At 43.5% G+C, this 17,699-nt stretch overlaps 1 protein-coding gene across 3 annotated transcripts in view; it reads right to left on the minus strand.

The window, feature by feature from the left end:
* The window catches only part of CREB5 (cAMP responsive element binding protein 5), a 407,936-nt gene that overhangs the window by 93,174 nt on the left and 297,063 nt on the right, over window positions 1-17,699 (minus strand). For all 3 annotated transcript variants that reach the window (XM_066354151.1, XM_066354152.1, XM_066354153.1), the window contains 2 exons: window positions 7,750-7,876; window positions 1,690-1,800 (listed from right to left, as the gene is read on the minus strand). In XM_066354151.1, coding sequence (XP_066210248.1) covers window positions 1,690-1,800; window positions 7,750-7,876 — 238 coding nt within the window. The remainder of the gene's footprint in view (window positions 1-1,689; window positions 1,801-7,749; window positions 7,877-17,699) is intronic.

Here is a 17,699-nt window from a genome sequence, read left to right on the forward strand (position 1 = left end):
CCTTTTAGTCGCCAACTGATCTTATTCCCTGTTTGCCATACCATGTGTTTTTATTTCATATACATATATCATTAGAAACCCATACTCCCTTTGGAAGCGTTTTTCCTTCTCCGCCAGCAAGAAGAAGGACAGGACACTTTGAGTCAAGTGGTAGCATAAAACCCAGTGAAAATCAGTTGGCAGGGAAATGTGGTTTGGAACTGAGTTTTAGAATCCACCTCCAGTTTGTCTGGGAGGTCCCCCCTAAGGGGATACAGACCCCCAACCCAACAGGAGGATTTAGAATAACCCAGCGGGCGGAGTGACATCGGATGCTCAGACCCACAACACTTACTCATGCACATGAATAACTTAATTTTGTTTTTTTCTTAAGTGCCTTCACAGTTCATTTTTTATTTTCCTTAAAAAAAAAAAGTAAATGGCATTACTCTGGTCTCCAAAACAGATGCCAGTTTGAACTCTACTCTGCCAGCAAGTATTTGGTTTGGCTCTGCAGGGCTTGAGTTGAAAAAATATTTGCCAATTCCAAAAAGATTTAACGAGCTTTGCTGAAGATGTCTGTGCCATTTGGCATGTCACAGGGACTGTGGCACAGCAAAGAGAACTCTCTCGACCACAGATTTTATTTGCCGAAGGTAGCCAACACTGGGGGTTCAGTCGCTTCCTTGGGTCAAGAAGCTGCAAGTCAAATGAACAAAGTTTCCAAGAGAAAGTGATCAAAGCAGACGTTAAAAAAAAAAAAAAGCTTGCTGCCATTGAAAATGAACTCCCTTGGTTTTGATGGCTAGTTTCAGAACTGTCAAGAAATCCTCCCACCAGCCATCAAACACGGCCCCTAATGCTGTCAGTCAGCAAACCAAATAAACCTCCAACTTCTAGCCAAAGCGATCTTTCAGTAGCAGATAGCAAAACCTTTGCTGCGATGTATTCTGCTTACTAATCGTGGCGTTAGAATTTAACTATATGAAAATTGAACGACCTACTTCAAGCAACCTCACTACAGGTAACCAGGAAATCCACTTTATATTGCCAAGTTGGACATGCATTGCTTTTTATTAATATTTAGTAGAACATAAATGCATGAATCTATCTATGACTGCGACTGGAATGACGAACCTTACTGCACATAAATGTCCCACGTTAAAAGTCACTCAAGGCTGTCACCTGAAATCCTGTGCCTTCGGTTACCTTGCAAGAAACAAGGCTCTGATCCTTTCCAAACGACGTCAAATCCGACAACTGTAACAAATCAACTCCAAATATTTCCATACTAGTGTGTTTGAAAATCATAAGTACGTTTTCATAGATATAGGGACAGAAAAAGTGGCACTGAAACTGTGACCAACTTGAAGAAGAGAAACTCCGAATTATTTTAAATTTCAAGTTATAAGAATACTTGGGTGTATCCCACCTTAACCCCTATGGAGCACCGGGAACTTCTCCATGTCCCTTTTCCTTAAGGCTATGTGCTGATCCAATGCTCATTACATGATCATCTACTTTAAGGCTCGGTAACAAACATCCTCAAAGAAAGGCCAAGCTCTGCACACGGCCTTTCCACAGAAAGACCTATTCACCAAAACAAAGACGGAGCCGTCTACCCGACTTGAACGAAATGTGGAAGTCAGAGTCGAAATCAAAAGAAAAAAGTCATGAAATAACAAAAGGGTGATTATAAGTGTTATTTACCATTTTGGCTTCTGAATGCATCGGCTGGACCTGGGGAGAGGCACAGGGGTTGCTGAGATTTGGGCCTTGCATTCCCAGGAGATTGGAGTTCACTGACATTTGTCTCTCCATCTAAGAGAAAGGAAAGCAACGGAGTCAGAAGTCTGAGAAAGGCAGTCTAGGTCGGAGACAAAGCTGCATTTCTCTTTCAGATGAATCATGTAGAATTTCTTTGAATAACTGCAGAGAAAGCATGTGGTTTGGTGCAGGGTAAGCAATGCACTCCTGTGCCTTGAACCCAACCACATCAAAGAATCACCCAAACTCACGCGTTCTACAGAAGATGCCTGGAGCCAAGAGAACTACATTGACATGTAGATCATTTCCAAACAAAAGTATGGAATATTTCCACTTTTGCAAACACTCCAGCTACCACGAATTATGTTGATTTTTATAGCTAAAAAAGAATAACATATGCATAGAAAAATGCTGGAAGGATACACACACACACACACACACACACACACACACACACACAATATACTGAATAGTTATCTTAGGTTCTCTGTGTCTTCCCCCCATCCCTAAATTTTATACAGAAACATGAGTCATTTTAGCAATAAGAAAAAATAAAATTAATTTTAAAACCATCGCCACTGGGTCTGCTGTCGTTCTGACTCATAAACACAACTGAAATGATCCAGCCCGGGTACCTGACCCTCGGCCTCTGGTACAGGTCTTCCTCCCTCTTAACCCTGACGTGACTCAACACAGCGGCAGCTTCAGGCCTCACAGTGGGTCCAGGACTTTGGGTAGGTGGAGAAGGCAGCTGAGAGTTTGTATGACATGATCAACTGGTCCCACATCGTCCTGTTGACTTGCCACCGTGTCTAGAATTAACATCATTCAGATACCTGCATTGAAGACCCTGACTGAACAGCTCAGTTGGTGAGAGCATCGTCTCAATACACCAAAGTTGCAGGTTCTATCCCCGGTCAGGGCACATACAAGAATCAACCAATGAATACATAAATTAGTGGGACAACAAATTGATGTCTCTCTCTCTCTCTCTCTCTCTCTCTCTTTCCTCTTTCTTTCTTTCTGAAAATCAATTTTTAAAAAGTGAAAAAAAAAAAGGCTACATTGGGTTCTGGCCTTTATGTTTCCAGGGTGTCCCTGTTAAAAAGTAAATATGTACTGTACAGAAAAATCTCTGTTTCAGTCACGGAAGAATGTGTCAAATGAATATTTTCTGTTCAGTAGAAAATCAGCCCTTCCCAAAGCACTTTCAAAATAAAGCAAATCTACAGGGTGGGGCAAAACTGTGCTTACAGGCCCTGGCCGGTTGGCTTAGTGGTAGAGCGTCGGCCTGGCGTGTAGAAGTCCCGGGTTCGATTCCCGGCCAGGGCACACAGGAGAAGCGCCCATCTGCTTCTCCACCTCTCCCCCTCTCCTTCCTCTCTGTCTCTGTCTTCCCCTCCCGCAGCCGAGGCTCCATTGGAGCAAAGATGGCCCGGGCGCTGGGGATGGCTCCTTGGCCTTTGCCCCAGGCGCTAGAGTGGCTCTGGTCGCAACAGAGCGATGCCCCGGAGGGGCAGAGCATCGCCCCCTGGTGGGCAGAGTGTAGCTCCCTGGTGGGCATGCCGGGTGGATCCCGGTCGGGCGCATACGGGAGTCTGTCTGACTGTCTCTCCCTGTTTCCAGCTTCAGAGAAATACAAAAACAAAACAACAACAACAAAAAAAAACTGTGCTTACAGTTGTTTGTATGAAAAATAATATAATAATTAACAAATAATAATACAAGAATAAACTGTTTGGTGTACTCACAACCGTAAGCCTACTTCTGCCCCACCCTGCACTTTAGACTGAAATGGCACAGAAAACTGAGGTGTTCCTAGGCGGATTCTTCAATGCAAGGGTTTTTCCGTTTGTCAGAAGATGGAAATGGAAACAATGGTCGGAAAGTGTAGGGACCCAGGTTGCTGCTCAGAGTTAGCCTAGGTAGTCTTGGAAAATACAGAGTTCTTTATCACTGAGGGAAAGCTCAGAGCAGCCAGCTGAGAGTGATAGTTAAACTGAATGACCCTTTAATGTCCTTTCCATTGTTTGAGATTCTGTGACTGCCATTCCTGCTGTGCCCACCCCAGAGGCAGGGCGTGATGACCAGGCTGACCTGGGACTTAGCAGAGGGGCCGCTGGAAGCCTTGTCCTGAGCGGCTGGTGGAGGTGCCCTCAGGCCCTATTATCGCAAAACAACCTCAGCCTTAACTTTACTCTGTCTGAATTAATTTATCTGTTCTCTGCAGTGCCTGGATGTGTCAAACTGTTTCAAAGGGAGCTATTGTAAAAATTTTCTACCCATTTTAGGCACTCCTGACAAAACTTCTGATGCATTCCCAATCCAGCAAAATAGAGTATTTACAGTCATATTCCCCCAAATCTCCAGGCAGCCTAGAAACTTTAATTTTTAAAAATTAATTTTTAAATCATTGGTAAAATATACATAAGATTTACCACTATAACAATTTATTTTTTTAATTGAGAGGTGGGGAAGCAGAGAGACAGACACCTGCATGTGCCCCAGTGGGGATCCACTCGGCAAGCCCCTAGGGGTGATGCACTGCCCATCTGGGCTTGCCGCTCTGTTGCTTGGCAATCGAGCTATTTTAGCACCTGGTGAAGCCATGGAACTATCCTCAGCACCCAGGGCCAACTTGCTCAAACCATTCAAGCCATGGCTGCATGAGGGGAAGAGAGAGAAAGAGAGAAAGAGAGAGAGAAAAGTCATGAAGATTGCTCTGAAAAATGCTTATTATTTACTGATAACTCCCACTTTCAAAAGCTGGGGGATAGAACAGTTAGAGCAGCATTTGACCCTTTCTTCTAACTGATGACCTTCTCCTAGAGGGAAATCAAGTCCAAGGGAGCAATTGCTGTCAGTTTTCCAAAGGACAATCGCTCGTTCCGAAGCACAGATTGTCGGGAGGTCCCAAGCTACCAGCCACCATGCAGTACAGAACGTGTGAGCAGCCACTTGCAGTCTCTGGATCCACGGTGGGTCGTGCTTCCCACTTTTTTGGAAAAATTACAGTCCATGACTATTTCCACCCCATGACTCACAAATTAAACAGAATATTGAAAACAGCCTGACTTCTCTATCTGAAAAAAATTGCATATTTCCCTCTAAATGATTATAGGGGTCAGCAAGAGCCTCTTCAAAACAACTATGTGGTGCTTTATTAATAAGGTTCTGTACTGTGCATGTGGCTTTGCTGAGTTGACTCGAATAAAGGGTTAGAAGATGTGGGTGGCTTTGCTGAGCATAAAGCAACATTTAGCACTGCAGGAAAACATCCAGGTAACGGAGTTCACCTTTTGGGGGGGTCTTCTTCTTTTCCCCGGAAACGAACTGGAGAACAGGAGCTAAAATGTCTGCACCTCATTGTAATAACAAATAGATGTTCATATTCCCGAATTATTGAAGCATTTACCTCTTAAGACAGCATATCACAACCCAGTGAACTCCTTAAAGGCAACACCTGCCTTGTCCTTCACCACATCCCAGCATCTAGCAGAGGTGTTGGCCCAGAAAAGGTGCTCAACAAAAGTTCGTGGAATGAATGAATGAACAAATACGTCTCTTTGTTTCAGACCTCACGCCTTGTGGAACACGTGGCACAACAGCACGCACTATACATCAGCTAAGAACCTTACCTTCACCTGCAAACACAGACGTTCTTTCGTACCCAGGGATTCCCGGTTTCCTGGGGCAGGGACTCTGGAAGGCCATGCCCGAAATGCCAGAGTTCTAGAACGCACAGGAGTTGGTGACTTGATACTAAGGAAGAAAAGACCCAGATCTCTAGGGCCTCTGAATTTTAGGATATGCTTTTTAGAGATTCGATATGAATCTTCATTCGTTACACCAGTGTCACTCTGGACCTCGGCTTCTCAACCTCGGGCACTATGGACAATTTGGGCAAAACAGTTCCTTGTTGTGGGGCCGTCCTGTGCATTGTAGAATGTGGAGCAGCATCCCAGGCCTCTACCCACAAGATGCCAGTTGCACTTTCCCCCAGTTGTGACAACCAACAGCGTCTCCAGAGACTGCCCCATATCCCCTGGGAGCCAAAATCACCCCTGGCTGAGAATCACCGGTCGAACCGACACTACCGCTGGTAGCAGGTGTATGAATGAATTCCTGATACAGGGCTGGGACCAGCTGTGCGGAAGCATCCTGACTTTTTATCTAACTGGCTCTGGACTGTGCACCTGGTCCTGGTCCTTTGTTTCTATTCTGAAGCATCAACAGGAGGTCCAGTTGTATGACAAAGAGGAGCAGGTAACAAGTGCCAGGTACATGTTCTCTGGGCCCTTTCAGCCCAAGTGGCTCATTTTTGTCCTTGGGCTTGGTACACAGTTTAGTCAAATATCACTGCAGTGATATTTTTCTGAACAATGCAGAGAATTTCTGAAAGGAGACTAATTTTGAACAAAATGAGTTTAGAGCCTAGACGAAGACAGCTTGTAGTGGAAGTCTTCATGCAATTCGTGGGGCTGCATAAAACCTAGAGGAATGACACTGATGTTACTGTTTTCCTCCATCAAAAGGTAAGTTTACGTTGAGCCTCGCAAGTGAGATCCGCCGCTCGCCTGGCCCAGTTTTGCAAAGACTGTTTCTAGCCTCAACTGCCCAGTATTTACAGTGGGCACATCCATTTCTCTAAGCTAGGGCCACCAAGCTCTTCCCCATTCTCTTGCCTCTACTTAGATGAATGAGCAAACTGCGTCCCCTGCTATAACCTGAGCTGCTCAATGTGAGTTTAAATGGGGGTTCCAGTCACAACTCTTTGCTCACAAACAGTGTGACATCGGACAATCTCTTCAACGTCTTACTCTTCAGCTTTGTATCTGCAAGATGATTAGGTCAATCATTATGGCTTCCATATTCCCTCAAGATTTCTATGATAACAAAATAACGAAGGTAGGTGCTTCCTTAAAATGCTAAAATACTCTGCAAGGCACTGTTGATATTGTCACGAGAGGGTTTCTAATAGAATTGTCATACCGTCTCTCGGGTTTCTGAGGCCTCTTGTGGCCCTGTGAATAACACATGCCACCAAATGTCCACCAATGCACAATGCCAGGGAGGATGAAGCCCGGGCACAGGCCGGGAATCCCATGAAAGGGAGCACAGTGTGCCCTGGAATAATCTCTCTCTCCCTTCTGTGCCCATCTGTTGTTTTCAGAGGAGCAGGTTAACATAATAGTGATGAGTGTAGACTCGGGAGTCAGACTACCTGGATTTCAATCCTGACTCCGTCACCTGCTAACTCTGTGACCTCAGCCAAGTCACTCAGTTTCCTCATCTGTAAAATGGGGGTAAGAACATGCATACCTGGCAGGGTTGTTGTGAGAAAGGAGGGAATGTATGTATCATGCAGAGTGTGGGAGAGGGAGCTCTCGAGCCAGAATGCCTGGGTTCAAAACTCAGCTGTACTGCTGCTCAGATGAGCAAGTGACTTGTCTTACTTTGCCCATCCAAAAAATGGGGTCCTATATTAGCACCTACCTGCTAGGGTCATTTCATGTGTTGAAAAAGTACCTGGAGACTGACTAGCATGTGAGAAGCACTCAACAAACGCTGTCAGAATAATTAATAGAACACAATATGCATAAATACGTTCGAGTTATATATACCATCATTATTATTGTTGTTGATTATTACTCTGAGCCCTGGCTAGACCACTCACTGTCGGTTTAAGGACACTCTGTAAATAGCCCAAGTGTAGACATTGGACTAGTCATAAAATTGTGTCCCTGAACAAATTCCGTTCCCTGGGTGTGGCAAGTTCACTTGTCACCAGCAGGAAGATGAGCCCATGCCTCACCAGGGAAGCACTGAAGGGCAGGAAAGCCAGCAAGATGCCTACGGGCGGACAACTGGGCACCCACAGCCACCTGGCACACAGCACGGCTCTCCATCTGGAAGCCACTTTCTTCCCAGTCAGCCGAAAGCTCAGCTTCTCCTTTACTTTTGCAAATGGGGCAAGACTCAGAGGAAGTAAGGAGCACTTACTGGCATCAGGACGGCGGAAGATCCAGGCATCGTGGGGTTGGGCAGGGTCCCGGGCATGGAGGCTGGCATGGGCTGTCTCTGTCTGTTGTGGATGTGTAGCAGAGAAGATAGAGAGCCTGGGACAGGCCTGGGGACAAAGCAAATAAACAAATGTTACTCCTGGTGCCCTGAGCTGGGGTTCACTGCCTGTTTCTCGTGACCAGAACCAGCCGGGACAACACCATTATATGCACAGCAGATCCGATCCTCTGATGGGAACTGCGTAATTGCGGATATTAGGGAAATAATAACAAATAAAACACAAGTCTGGCTTCCTTTGCTGCTTCCTAGTTAATACATCAAATTCCACTTCATTTCCTGACCTCTGTTTTATCTAACTGATGTTCAATAGACAACAAGCCGATAAATTTTCTAAAAACCCCACATCTTAGCCAAGGGACTTACTGGCGAAAGCCTGTGATGACTGGGAAGTCTGCTCTCGGGAGCACCTTAGAGTCTGAAATGTGTGTACGTGTGTTTTATCCACACTCTCCCACACCTCTGCCTGGAAGCCCTCCTGGCTTTGCTCCGAATACATTCTCACTGTCTGGATTTGTAGAGCCAGTTTCATTCATGGATTCCCAATAGAAATCAATTTTGACTTTTTCACTGTTCTCCATGAGTGGGGAGAAAAACAAAAACGAAAGCCAGAATAGAAACAGAAGCAGCCGGCTGCATTGACAGCACTGTAGCCGCCTTTCTCCGGGCAGGTCTGGAGCGCAGCCCCCAATTTCCAATCTCTCGTTTCATAATAACTCGAGGTGTTAGGCTGTTTGACAGAAACTGATTTTGGCCTGACCTGCAGGACTTGGGGAACATGCGTTTCTCGGGGGAGTTACATAGTTTGAGCTTTTGCTTCAATTTGCCAGGAAAGAAAAAAAATTTAAGGGCCTTAAATTGATTTAATGAGCCAGGGAATATGGGGCTGAGGGAAAAAGGGAATTATTTGTGTTTATTAAAAATGGCAAACAAGTGACCTCTTTGGCTAAATTCTCAATCTCCTGAAGCTTTTGCTCCAGGGAGCTGTATAAATGTCAAACCATTAAGTTAAAGACTTAACAACAAACAAGACAAAATAAACAAGTAAACAAACACACTCCGGGACCTCCGAACTGGTATGTTAACACATTCTATCCTGAATGCCATGGGAGAAACTATTGCTAATAAAATTAATGCATTTTCTTTTTTTGTTTGTTGGTTTTAATTGATTTTTAGAGAGAGAGGAAGACACAGACCGAGAGAGAGGGAGAGAGAGAGAGAAACACCAATTTGTTATTCCACATATTTATACATTCATTGGTTGATTCTTATATGTGTTCTGACCAGGGTTGAACCCACAATCTTGATGAATTGGGGCAATGCTCTAACCCACTGAGCTAGCAGTTCAGGGCTTAATGCATTTTCTTAAAAAATAATAATAAACTCCTCATATTAAGGCTGCAGGCAGAGATGCTCTGTGCAGGCCAACGCCTCCCTGCGCTTCAGGGAAAGACAGCCCCGCCCTGCCCCGAGCCCCATCCGCACACGCAGCACGGGATGTCTCTCCTCCAGGGCTCATTGGCCCCCCAGGTGACTCATGGAGAAGTGGGGGATGGACACGGGGAAGGAGGCCTATACACTCTTGCTTGCAAGGCTGTTATAATTCCAAAGATGATTAAGTTTTCCACTTTTTGCCTGACACCTCCTTTGGAAATACAGCTAGTTACCAGAGTCACACACATCATAAAAGGATTAGTCATAAATTAGTCAATATTTATATGTTTAGGAAGCTGTGTACGTGAAAATGTGAAAGAATAGAAAGCCTTCACATAGTTTGTGTAGATATACACAAATCCTACCCAGTTTGTAAAATAGAATATGCGTATGAGTAGTTACACAGACGGGCAAATGTAAGTAGCTTGTAACAATGAGATGAGTATTTTCAGAACAGCAGATGAAGTACTTGGTTATTTCTTGACATGTGCCCCAGAGACCTTTGGAGTATGATTAATAAGGACTTGGAGGGCCTCTGAAGGCCCTTCAGTTTTTATAGTTCTAGGGAACTCCTGATTTCAAGTGTTCCAGAATTCTATAACAGGTTGTAGCTTCACTGAGTCTGAAGTCTCAACTCATTCAGAGGTAGATACCTCGAGTCGAACAGGTATACCAGGTGGCTCAGTCAACAAACAAGGTTCATTTTATAGTCTCCAGCCTTAATGTTTTTTGGAGGGACATTTACTGAAAATATGATAAAATAGCTGTAAATAAACTATGTCATGCTTAATAATTTTCAGTTCCTCTAAAGACAAGACTAACAATCTGAACTCCCCAGTTTAACAATGAGAGAGATTCATTGAGAGTATCCCTACATATATACATACATATATAATACATATAAATACATAAACCTATACATACATTACATACATATATATAGCCTTCTGCCATGTGTTTGTTTCCCTAGTTACAATGAGACATAATATACTTCCATTACAGAGAGTTAGGAACAAGCAAATTTTTTTACTATGTTGATTGGCAATATCATCCTCATGAACAAAGGGCAACATATTATCATCATTTACATTTTTGTTTCCAACGTGACATATTAATAAAAATATGATTATAAGATTTAATCGATGGGTTTTTTTAAAAAAGGAAATCAATTAAACACTTAATAGTGATGCAAATGGAGATGCTAAAGTAATTAAATTTAAAATGAGTTCTCATTTTTCCTAAGACAGTGGAAGACTCCCAGTGGTATAGAATAATTGGGGAATGGTATGTTTCATTTAATTCAATGTTCTTATTAGGTCAATTATTTCCACACGTGCATAAATCTACTACATTTTAAAATACCAAGTATTCCTTCATTAATTAAGAAAGGCTTTCAAGGTACTGGGTTCCCTTGGGATTATAATAATAATTACCTAATGATGCCAATCAGGCCAATTAGTAATGTATAGTTGAAGAGGAAAAATGGTTATTTGAGAATTCTGTATGTTTGGATTCGAAATAATTTTGAATTATTGTTTTACACAGATTCTGTTTATAATTTCCCCAACCCCACCTAGAAGACTGATGGAGTTTTCTAGGCTTCTTGCTTGAGCTTTTAAAACCACAAAAACTGAAAGAAAAAGAGAATCTATGTCTATCCATCACAGGATAGACAAAGGACTAGACCGAAGTAATTATGTAGCTTGGCCCAGGAAATAATCATTTGTCCAGAACAGTCAGATCACTGAAGCAAGAGGGGTATGGGAATAATTGCACTAATTAATTCCCCTTGTGTATATAGAAATAATTATTATTTAATGTCTTGCACTTGCATAAAACTTTTTATATCGCCCTCATAAACTGCTTCATATTTTTTCAAAATATTTTCACCTCCACGTGACTTGAAACAATGCAATGTGGTAGGTGGGGTCTATTACTCCCATTTTACTCAGAGGGAAGCTGAACTCGAAGCTGTTTAAATTTGACCAAGGTCAGATGGGTCATGAAAGGAAGCACAACTTCTACCCAACTTGCAGCCGAGTTTTCCCCATCACACCTCGATGGATCCCATAAATAAGTTATTATTGAATTTTTACACTAAAATAAATTCACAGCTCATTTCCTTTGATATTCACACTGCTCCCTGGACTATCCAATGAAGTAGTAAAATTCTGCAATACTGCTAATATGAGAAGTCACTCATCCATGAGAAATTATGTTTTCTTCCTTTAAAAAAAAAGAAAACAACAACTTCCCAAACAACACATCAGTTAGACTCTGAAAATAAGATGGCAAATTGCAGTAAAGTTGGGAAAACAGAGAGCCGACAGTCTTTCTCCAGTGCAGGCTTGTTGCCATGAGCTAATAATTCCAGACTTGGAGCAAGCCAAGCCCCTTTTTAATAACCGTATGCCTCTAGGTAAAGTATTCCTGCTAAAAATTATTGAGGCATGGAACAAGGTAAGATGTGTGAGCTCATGTTGGATTGTTCAGTTACTAAACAGAGTCCCATAGCATTAAGAGTTTTCCAACTTGACAGATTATTCCTCTTTATACACTTGTATAAACATACTGCTTACGGCTGAAATCTATGTAAGCTTTTCTTTCAATTAAAATGTCAAGGATGACAGACTGTGTTTTCACTGTCCTTAACAGAATGCAAGGTACCCCAGCAAGCGATTTCATGTCCTCATCCCCCACCCTACCCCCAAAGGATGTTTTCCAGGCTAGGGGTGTCTGCAAAGCGAGGGCCCTGTCTGCCAGTCTTCCTTTGCCCTGGGACGAGCCCATTATCTCTAAGAAGTTAAGGGGGCAATGCTTCCGTGTGGAAGATCTCAGGAGGGTCACTGCAGGCTGCTCTCCTTCCCAGATCTCCGTAAGATCCATGACAACCATTACACTCTCAGGACAGACAAACCTGCCAAGTGTGTGGTCAGGCAAAGGGAAGATGCAAATGATATATATATATATAAAAAAAAAAGGTCAGAAAATGAGAAGATCAACATCAGCATCGAAATCAGACAAAAGACATTTGAGAAACCCTGAGCAAATGAAACACAACAACAAAAGAACGAGGGGGGGGGGGGGACGGCGTAAAGAACGCTTCAAAGAGGTCCCTTGGAAAGAAGTGTGGGCAGGGAGCAGGGGTCCAGAGGCCACTGCTATTAGAGTTTGTCACGCTGGGGCAGGAACTTCCTCAACTCCAGGGCTCCCCATTTCCTCCTCTGTTTAATGAGTGGCTGAGGCTATGGGCCATCTGGAAATCTCTTGAAATTCTAAAATTCAGATTCTAGGCCTTGAAAGGAAAATGAGATGTTCTTAAACAAGCCAGGCGATTGTTCCGTGCTGATAAAGGTTGTCTTCACTGCTCACTGACACTTCCTTAGTGGTCTACCCAGCACCTTGCTCATAGTAGGTGGTCAGTGTCTCTATATTCAACAGAATAGCACTTACTTCCTCACGTCAAGAAAACATTTGAGATGGGAATAAATCCCACGTGGAAGGTGTCCCTAAGAGGTGAGCCATGTTGGGGAAAAAGTATTCTATCCATGTCAGGGACCCACCCCTCTTTTCTCGATCCAAAACAACATAATTTCAGGCACAGACTAGAGAATGCTTTAGGCCCACCACCTTTGTATTTGCTAATGAAAGGAACTGTGTGCTTCCTCTGCTCCTTCCTCCATGAAGTGTGTGTGTGGTGCTCTAACCTGGAAAACTAGTTTGTCTGGGATGGGGAGACCAAAAGGCCAAAGAGGGGAACACAAACTCTTCAATCTTAACAGACAGCAGCTTGGAATGAGAAGTGCTTATTTCCTCATTCTTCTCCTAAGTGAAATTTTAAAATTCTTAGTTTTGTAAAGGAAGCAGATTGTCAGGACAATCCAGTAGAATGTGAAATAAAAAGACAACAGAGCTCATTGTTCCCCTGGATCATAAGTACCTTGTAAAATAGGGTAGTGAAGAGCATAGGCTCAGGAAATAATCTGCCACAGTGGAGTCCCAGCTCTGCCACTTACTAGCTGTGTGACCTTGGGCAAGTTACTTGGCCTCTCTGTGCCTCAGTTTCTTCAGCTGTAAAATGGGGTAATACAGCTGATTACCTCATGCCATTATGAGTGACCACATGTTAAATATATTGAATAAGTTTAATAAAATTAGTTATTATTCCAAAACATTGATCAAATAGCAGATTAATCACTGAACTGCAAACAAGAAACTGGCTTAGGATGGGGCCCTACAGAACACCAATCCTTAGCTTTAATTAAAGAACTACAACTGAATCAATAGAAAAATGTCCTAAATTCCTTGCAAATAGATGATATTTCTTTTAAAACCCTTCCATTTTTGCTTCCACGGAGGCAAATGGGTTCTTCTCAGCCACAATTTTATAAAATCTCAAAAACAGTTTCACATTATTTCTCAGAAAGGATCCTTGAAAATATTTCCTCAAAATGGAACAAAACTAGTTCCAAGGCGATCAGTTCTCCGTCTCTTTCTTTACCTGAAAACAGTGACAAAATTTCAACAGAAGCAATAATTGGGAAAATGAGAAAGCTGCCTGGCCCGTATTTTAAAAGACATCCTACCACCTGTCCCTTTTTCTGAGTGAGCTCACACACTGCACAGCCTCCCTGCCAACTTCCTGAAGCTGGATGGCAAATACAGTACTTCCCCTTTTAATAAATAAGGAATTTACGGTAAAAAAAAAAAAAAAAAAAAAAAAGGTAGAAATATGTAGCCTGAGAAAACGCACCAAAATACCAGCAGAATTCAATTTAAAGGTGTGTTTTCCCTTTTAAAGCGTTCTTATGCTCAAGGGAGGGCCCCCTGCAAAAAAGATCTGGAGTCTTCCTGCGATGACTGCCCCGCCCCCTTTTCCTGTGGTGACACAGATGTTTAGGTGTGCTGAAAGAGAATTTGGCTTTTGTATCTGCTGCCTAACCTCTGCCTCATCCTCTAGGTCCCATCCTGTCTTAAAAAAAAAAACTAGTGAAACTGCCAACAACACACAGCAAACGCTCCAGCTCATGAGAGATCCCAGTAGGGCCATGGCCATCTCCTTGTGACAGAACTTGACACTGCTCCAAGGCCTGGCACCGTCAGACCCCTGGCAGCCTCCCCAGCTCGAGGCCTGGGCTCCTTACACGTGCCACAGTGACTCTCTCCTCGCTTCTCCCTTCCAGCCACAGAGCTCTGACCCTAAGTCATCTCACCGTCTTCTCTGGGCCACCACACTAGGACAGGGCCTTTTTGGGGGTGCTCTCAATGCACCCTGTACTTTTCCCCAGTCATGTTTATCGCCATTTAGTCAATCGATAAGTCAATGAATCCATGTTCGTTAGGTGACCTGGACACCTAATATGGTCATGGGTCAGGCTCAGCACACTGGCATTTCTGAGTGGAAAACTGTTTGGCAACTTAGGCCAATTGCATAACATTTACAAACATTCAATCGGTTGACACTGTGATGATGAACAAAATAGATGTGTTTCATGGTCTCTTAGAGTTTATCATCTCAGCTTCTTAATTATAATTACTCAATTATTTTCAGTGATTTAAAAAAATGGTGTCTGGCCCTGGCCGGTTGGCTCAGTGGTAGAGCGTCGGCCTGGCGTGCAGAAGTCCCGGGTTTGATTCCTGGCCAGGGCACACAGGAGAAGTGCCCATCTGCTTCTCCACCCCTCCCCTTCTCCTTCCTCTCTGTCTCTCTCTTCCCCTCCCGCAGCCAAGGCTCCATTGGAGCAAAGATGGCCCGGGCACTGGGGATGGCTCCTTGGCCTCTGCCCCAGGTGCTAGAGTGGCTCTGGTTGCGACAGAGCGATGCCCCGGAGGGGCAGAGCATCGCCCCCTGGTGGGCAGAGCGTCGCCCCTGGTGGGTGTGCCGGGTGGATCCCGGTCGGGCGCATGTGGGAGTCTGTCTGACTGTCTCTCCCCGTTTCCAGCTTCAGAAATATATATATATATATATATATGGTGTCTGTGCCTTGTTGGCCAATACAGATATTTCTAAAACTTAAGAAAGTGCATGACACCTACTCCATGTTTAATGACTATTTTCTGAATTAATAAAAACATAGATATCAAGGATCTCTTCAACCCCCAACGGACATGGCAAGAACAGTGATTAACAAATTATCTTTGCTAATTAATGAGACAGACTGAATTGATTTACAAGTCATAAGTGAAACTCCAATTTACCTTAACAGTCTGAAATAACCCATTTCTGTTCTTGAAAAGCGTAAGTGGTTAACCCCCCTCCCCCCCCCAAGGTAATCTCTGCTTTTTAAAGTGCCCTGTCAATCAATTAAACTCAAGCTTTCTGGTAAGTTCTGGACCCATTTGTTTTTGCATCAATTAAATTAATTTCCATTTGAAATTCAGTTTTAGGCATTTCATATGAAAAGACCAAGAATAATTCAGGCACGCTCATCTGTCTCCAATCTATACAATGTTTTAACAATTGGACGCCTGCCCTGCAATCAGGTTGCACTTGAAAGTGTTCAGAGCTCTGGGCTCAGAGGCACCAGTTACACCCACACTAAAGTCAGCTAAACATCTCGTTTTTTTTGCTTTGCACTGACTTATCGGTATCGACGAGAACACTTTTGGAATCGTTATCACCAGGGGTGTCAGAGATTTAATTTACCACAGAAGATAAATTTGAGTCTCTTTTTAAATCAATTTTGGACTACTGACGCCTTTGTTTTTTTTTTCAGATGCAGCGTCTGATATCTTGGAAATGGAACTTCTCTCTCTTTAAAGGCAAGCCGGCCTGCAGGAGGGCCGAGGGTAGTAAGCAAACGTCACCCAGCTAAGCAGGGCTGTGTCCTGCCGGAGCCTTGGCTGGGTTTGGGAGCATAGAGGCTGCGCTGCACCTCGTCAGGCACAGGAGACGTTCCCTCATGCTTTCGAGTGCTTTACACAGAGAGGGCAGTAGTAGGAGAGGAGATGTGAATTCATGGCCATTCTGTTAACACTATAAAATCAATCTCTCTCTCTCTTTTTTTTTATTATTTTTAATGACTAATTACTGTACCATTAATTGAATTCATCATGCAGTCAGCCTGATTTGTTTAAATTAACCTGAAACATGGTTGGATTGGTTTCTGATGTATACTACACTACTGTTAGGAAAAGAATCTGTCTTCAAAATCTGATATTTCTTCCTCATAAAGAGCTAAAAAGGGCTCTTTATAAAGGCCCTTTATAAAAGACCCTAAATGCCTGAAGAGTTTGGCTTGAGCCATGGGTCAGACTTAAAGACATGAAGAGATGGTTTTACAATTAGCCAATAACTTCTCAGTTGCATCAATTATTCATAAAGCTACCCTTAGAAAAAGGAAAGTAAATGCAGATCAAGAGGCATACAATAAAAGATGATTTTGAATGTAGGCTGGAATAAATGATTTACATCTGGCTACACGTAAATAAAAAGTTCTTTATAGAGACCTATCTCTAAGTAAAATTTCTTCCTGTGTGTGAGTTGCTAATAAGCTTCCTCCTTGCTTCATGGGGACAAATAAGTAGCCCTCTGATTATGAGCCTTGTCATTTACATGCGATTGCTGCTTGCATTCATCCCCCGTGGATGAATAATTCATGACCACGTTCACTAACACACTGGCCTGGATGTTCCTCAGAGGCAGGGAGCTTACAGACACAACCCCCCTAACTCTAAGTCAGCAGTTCTAGTTTGGTTTCTCCTGGACTTTCAGCCTGTCAGTTATCAAATTTTGACGAGTAATTCATGGTGGAATCCACACCTAACACAATCCCCCAAGACCCATGTTCCAAATATACAGCTTAACTTTGGAGTTCTAACTGCGAAAGACTTCAGCGCCAACGGCAGAGGAGTAAGAGAGGGGGCAGTCTTTCCTTCGATATGAACAATGATCTTTTTAATTAGCATGAAATAAAGATTTCGCTCTTTTGTGCTCTAGGAGTTAGTCATTTGTTATTAAACAGAACAACATCTTTCAGGAGAGGTAGTTCAGGTCCCCTGAATAAGCAGTTGTGTCTTTTTAAGTAGAGGCGTCATCAGCCCCATTAGGACTGGGTCTACACTGAGCGTTCTGAGAATAACAGAACTCCTCCAAATCAGTGAGCTGCCAGGAAAAACATTTTCACTACGGAGTAGTAAATGCCACCTGACCCTACCTGCTAGAGAGCTAAGATAACATTCCCTAAGTGCCTGTGTTGAGCGCTTACGGATGGTCCTGTCGGTGGAGCCTGGGATGGTTAATTTCACATGTCAGGTTGTCCGGGCCACGGGATGCCCGGGTCACCCAGGCAACCTCGACTCATCCTGTGCGTTCTGCCAGGCTCCCGCCAGGCCACCCTCACTCATGCCTTTATCTAGCCCCTTGTTGAATCTCCAGGCAGGCTCCCTTAGGCAGTTATCAAATCCCTCTCCCGGGAGCCCAAATTTATGACTCTCTC

Source organism: Saccopteryx leptura, chromosome 12, assembly GCF_036850995.1.
Source record: "Saccopteryx leptura isolate mSacLep1 chromosome 12, mSacLep1_pri_phased_curated, whole genome shotgun sequence".
In the NCBI taxonomy this organism is placed as follows: domain Eukaryota; kingdom Metazoa; phylum Chordata; class Mammalia; order Chiroptera; family Emballonuridae; genus Saccopteryx; species Saccopteryx leptura.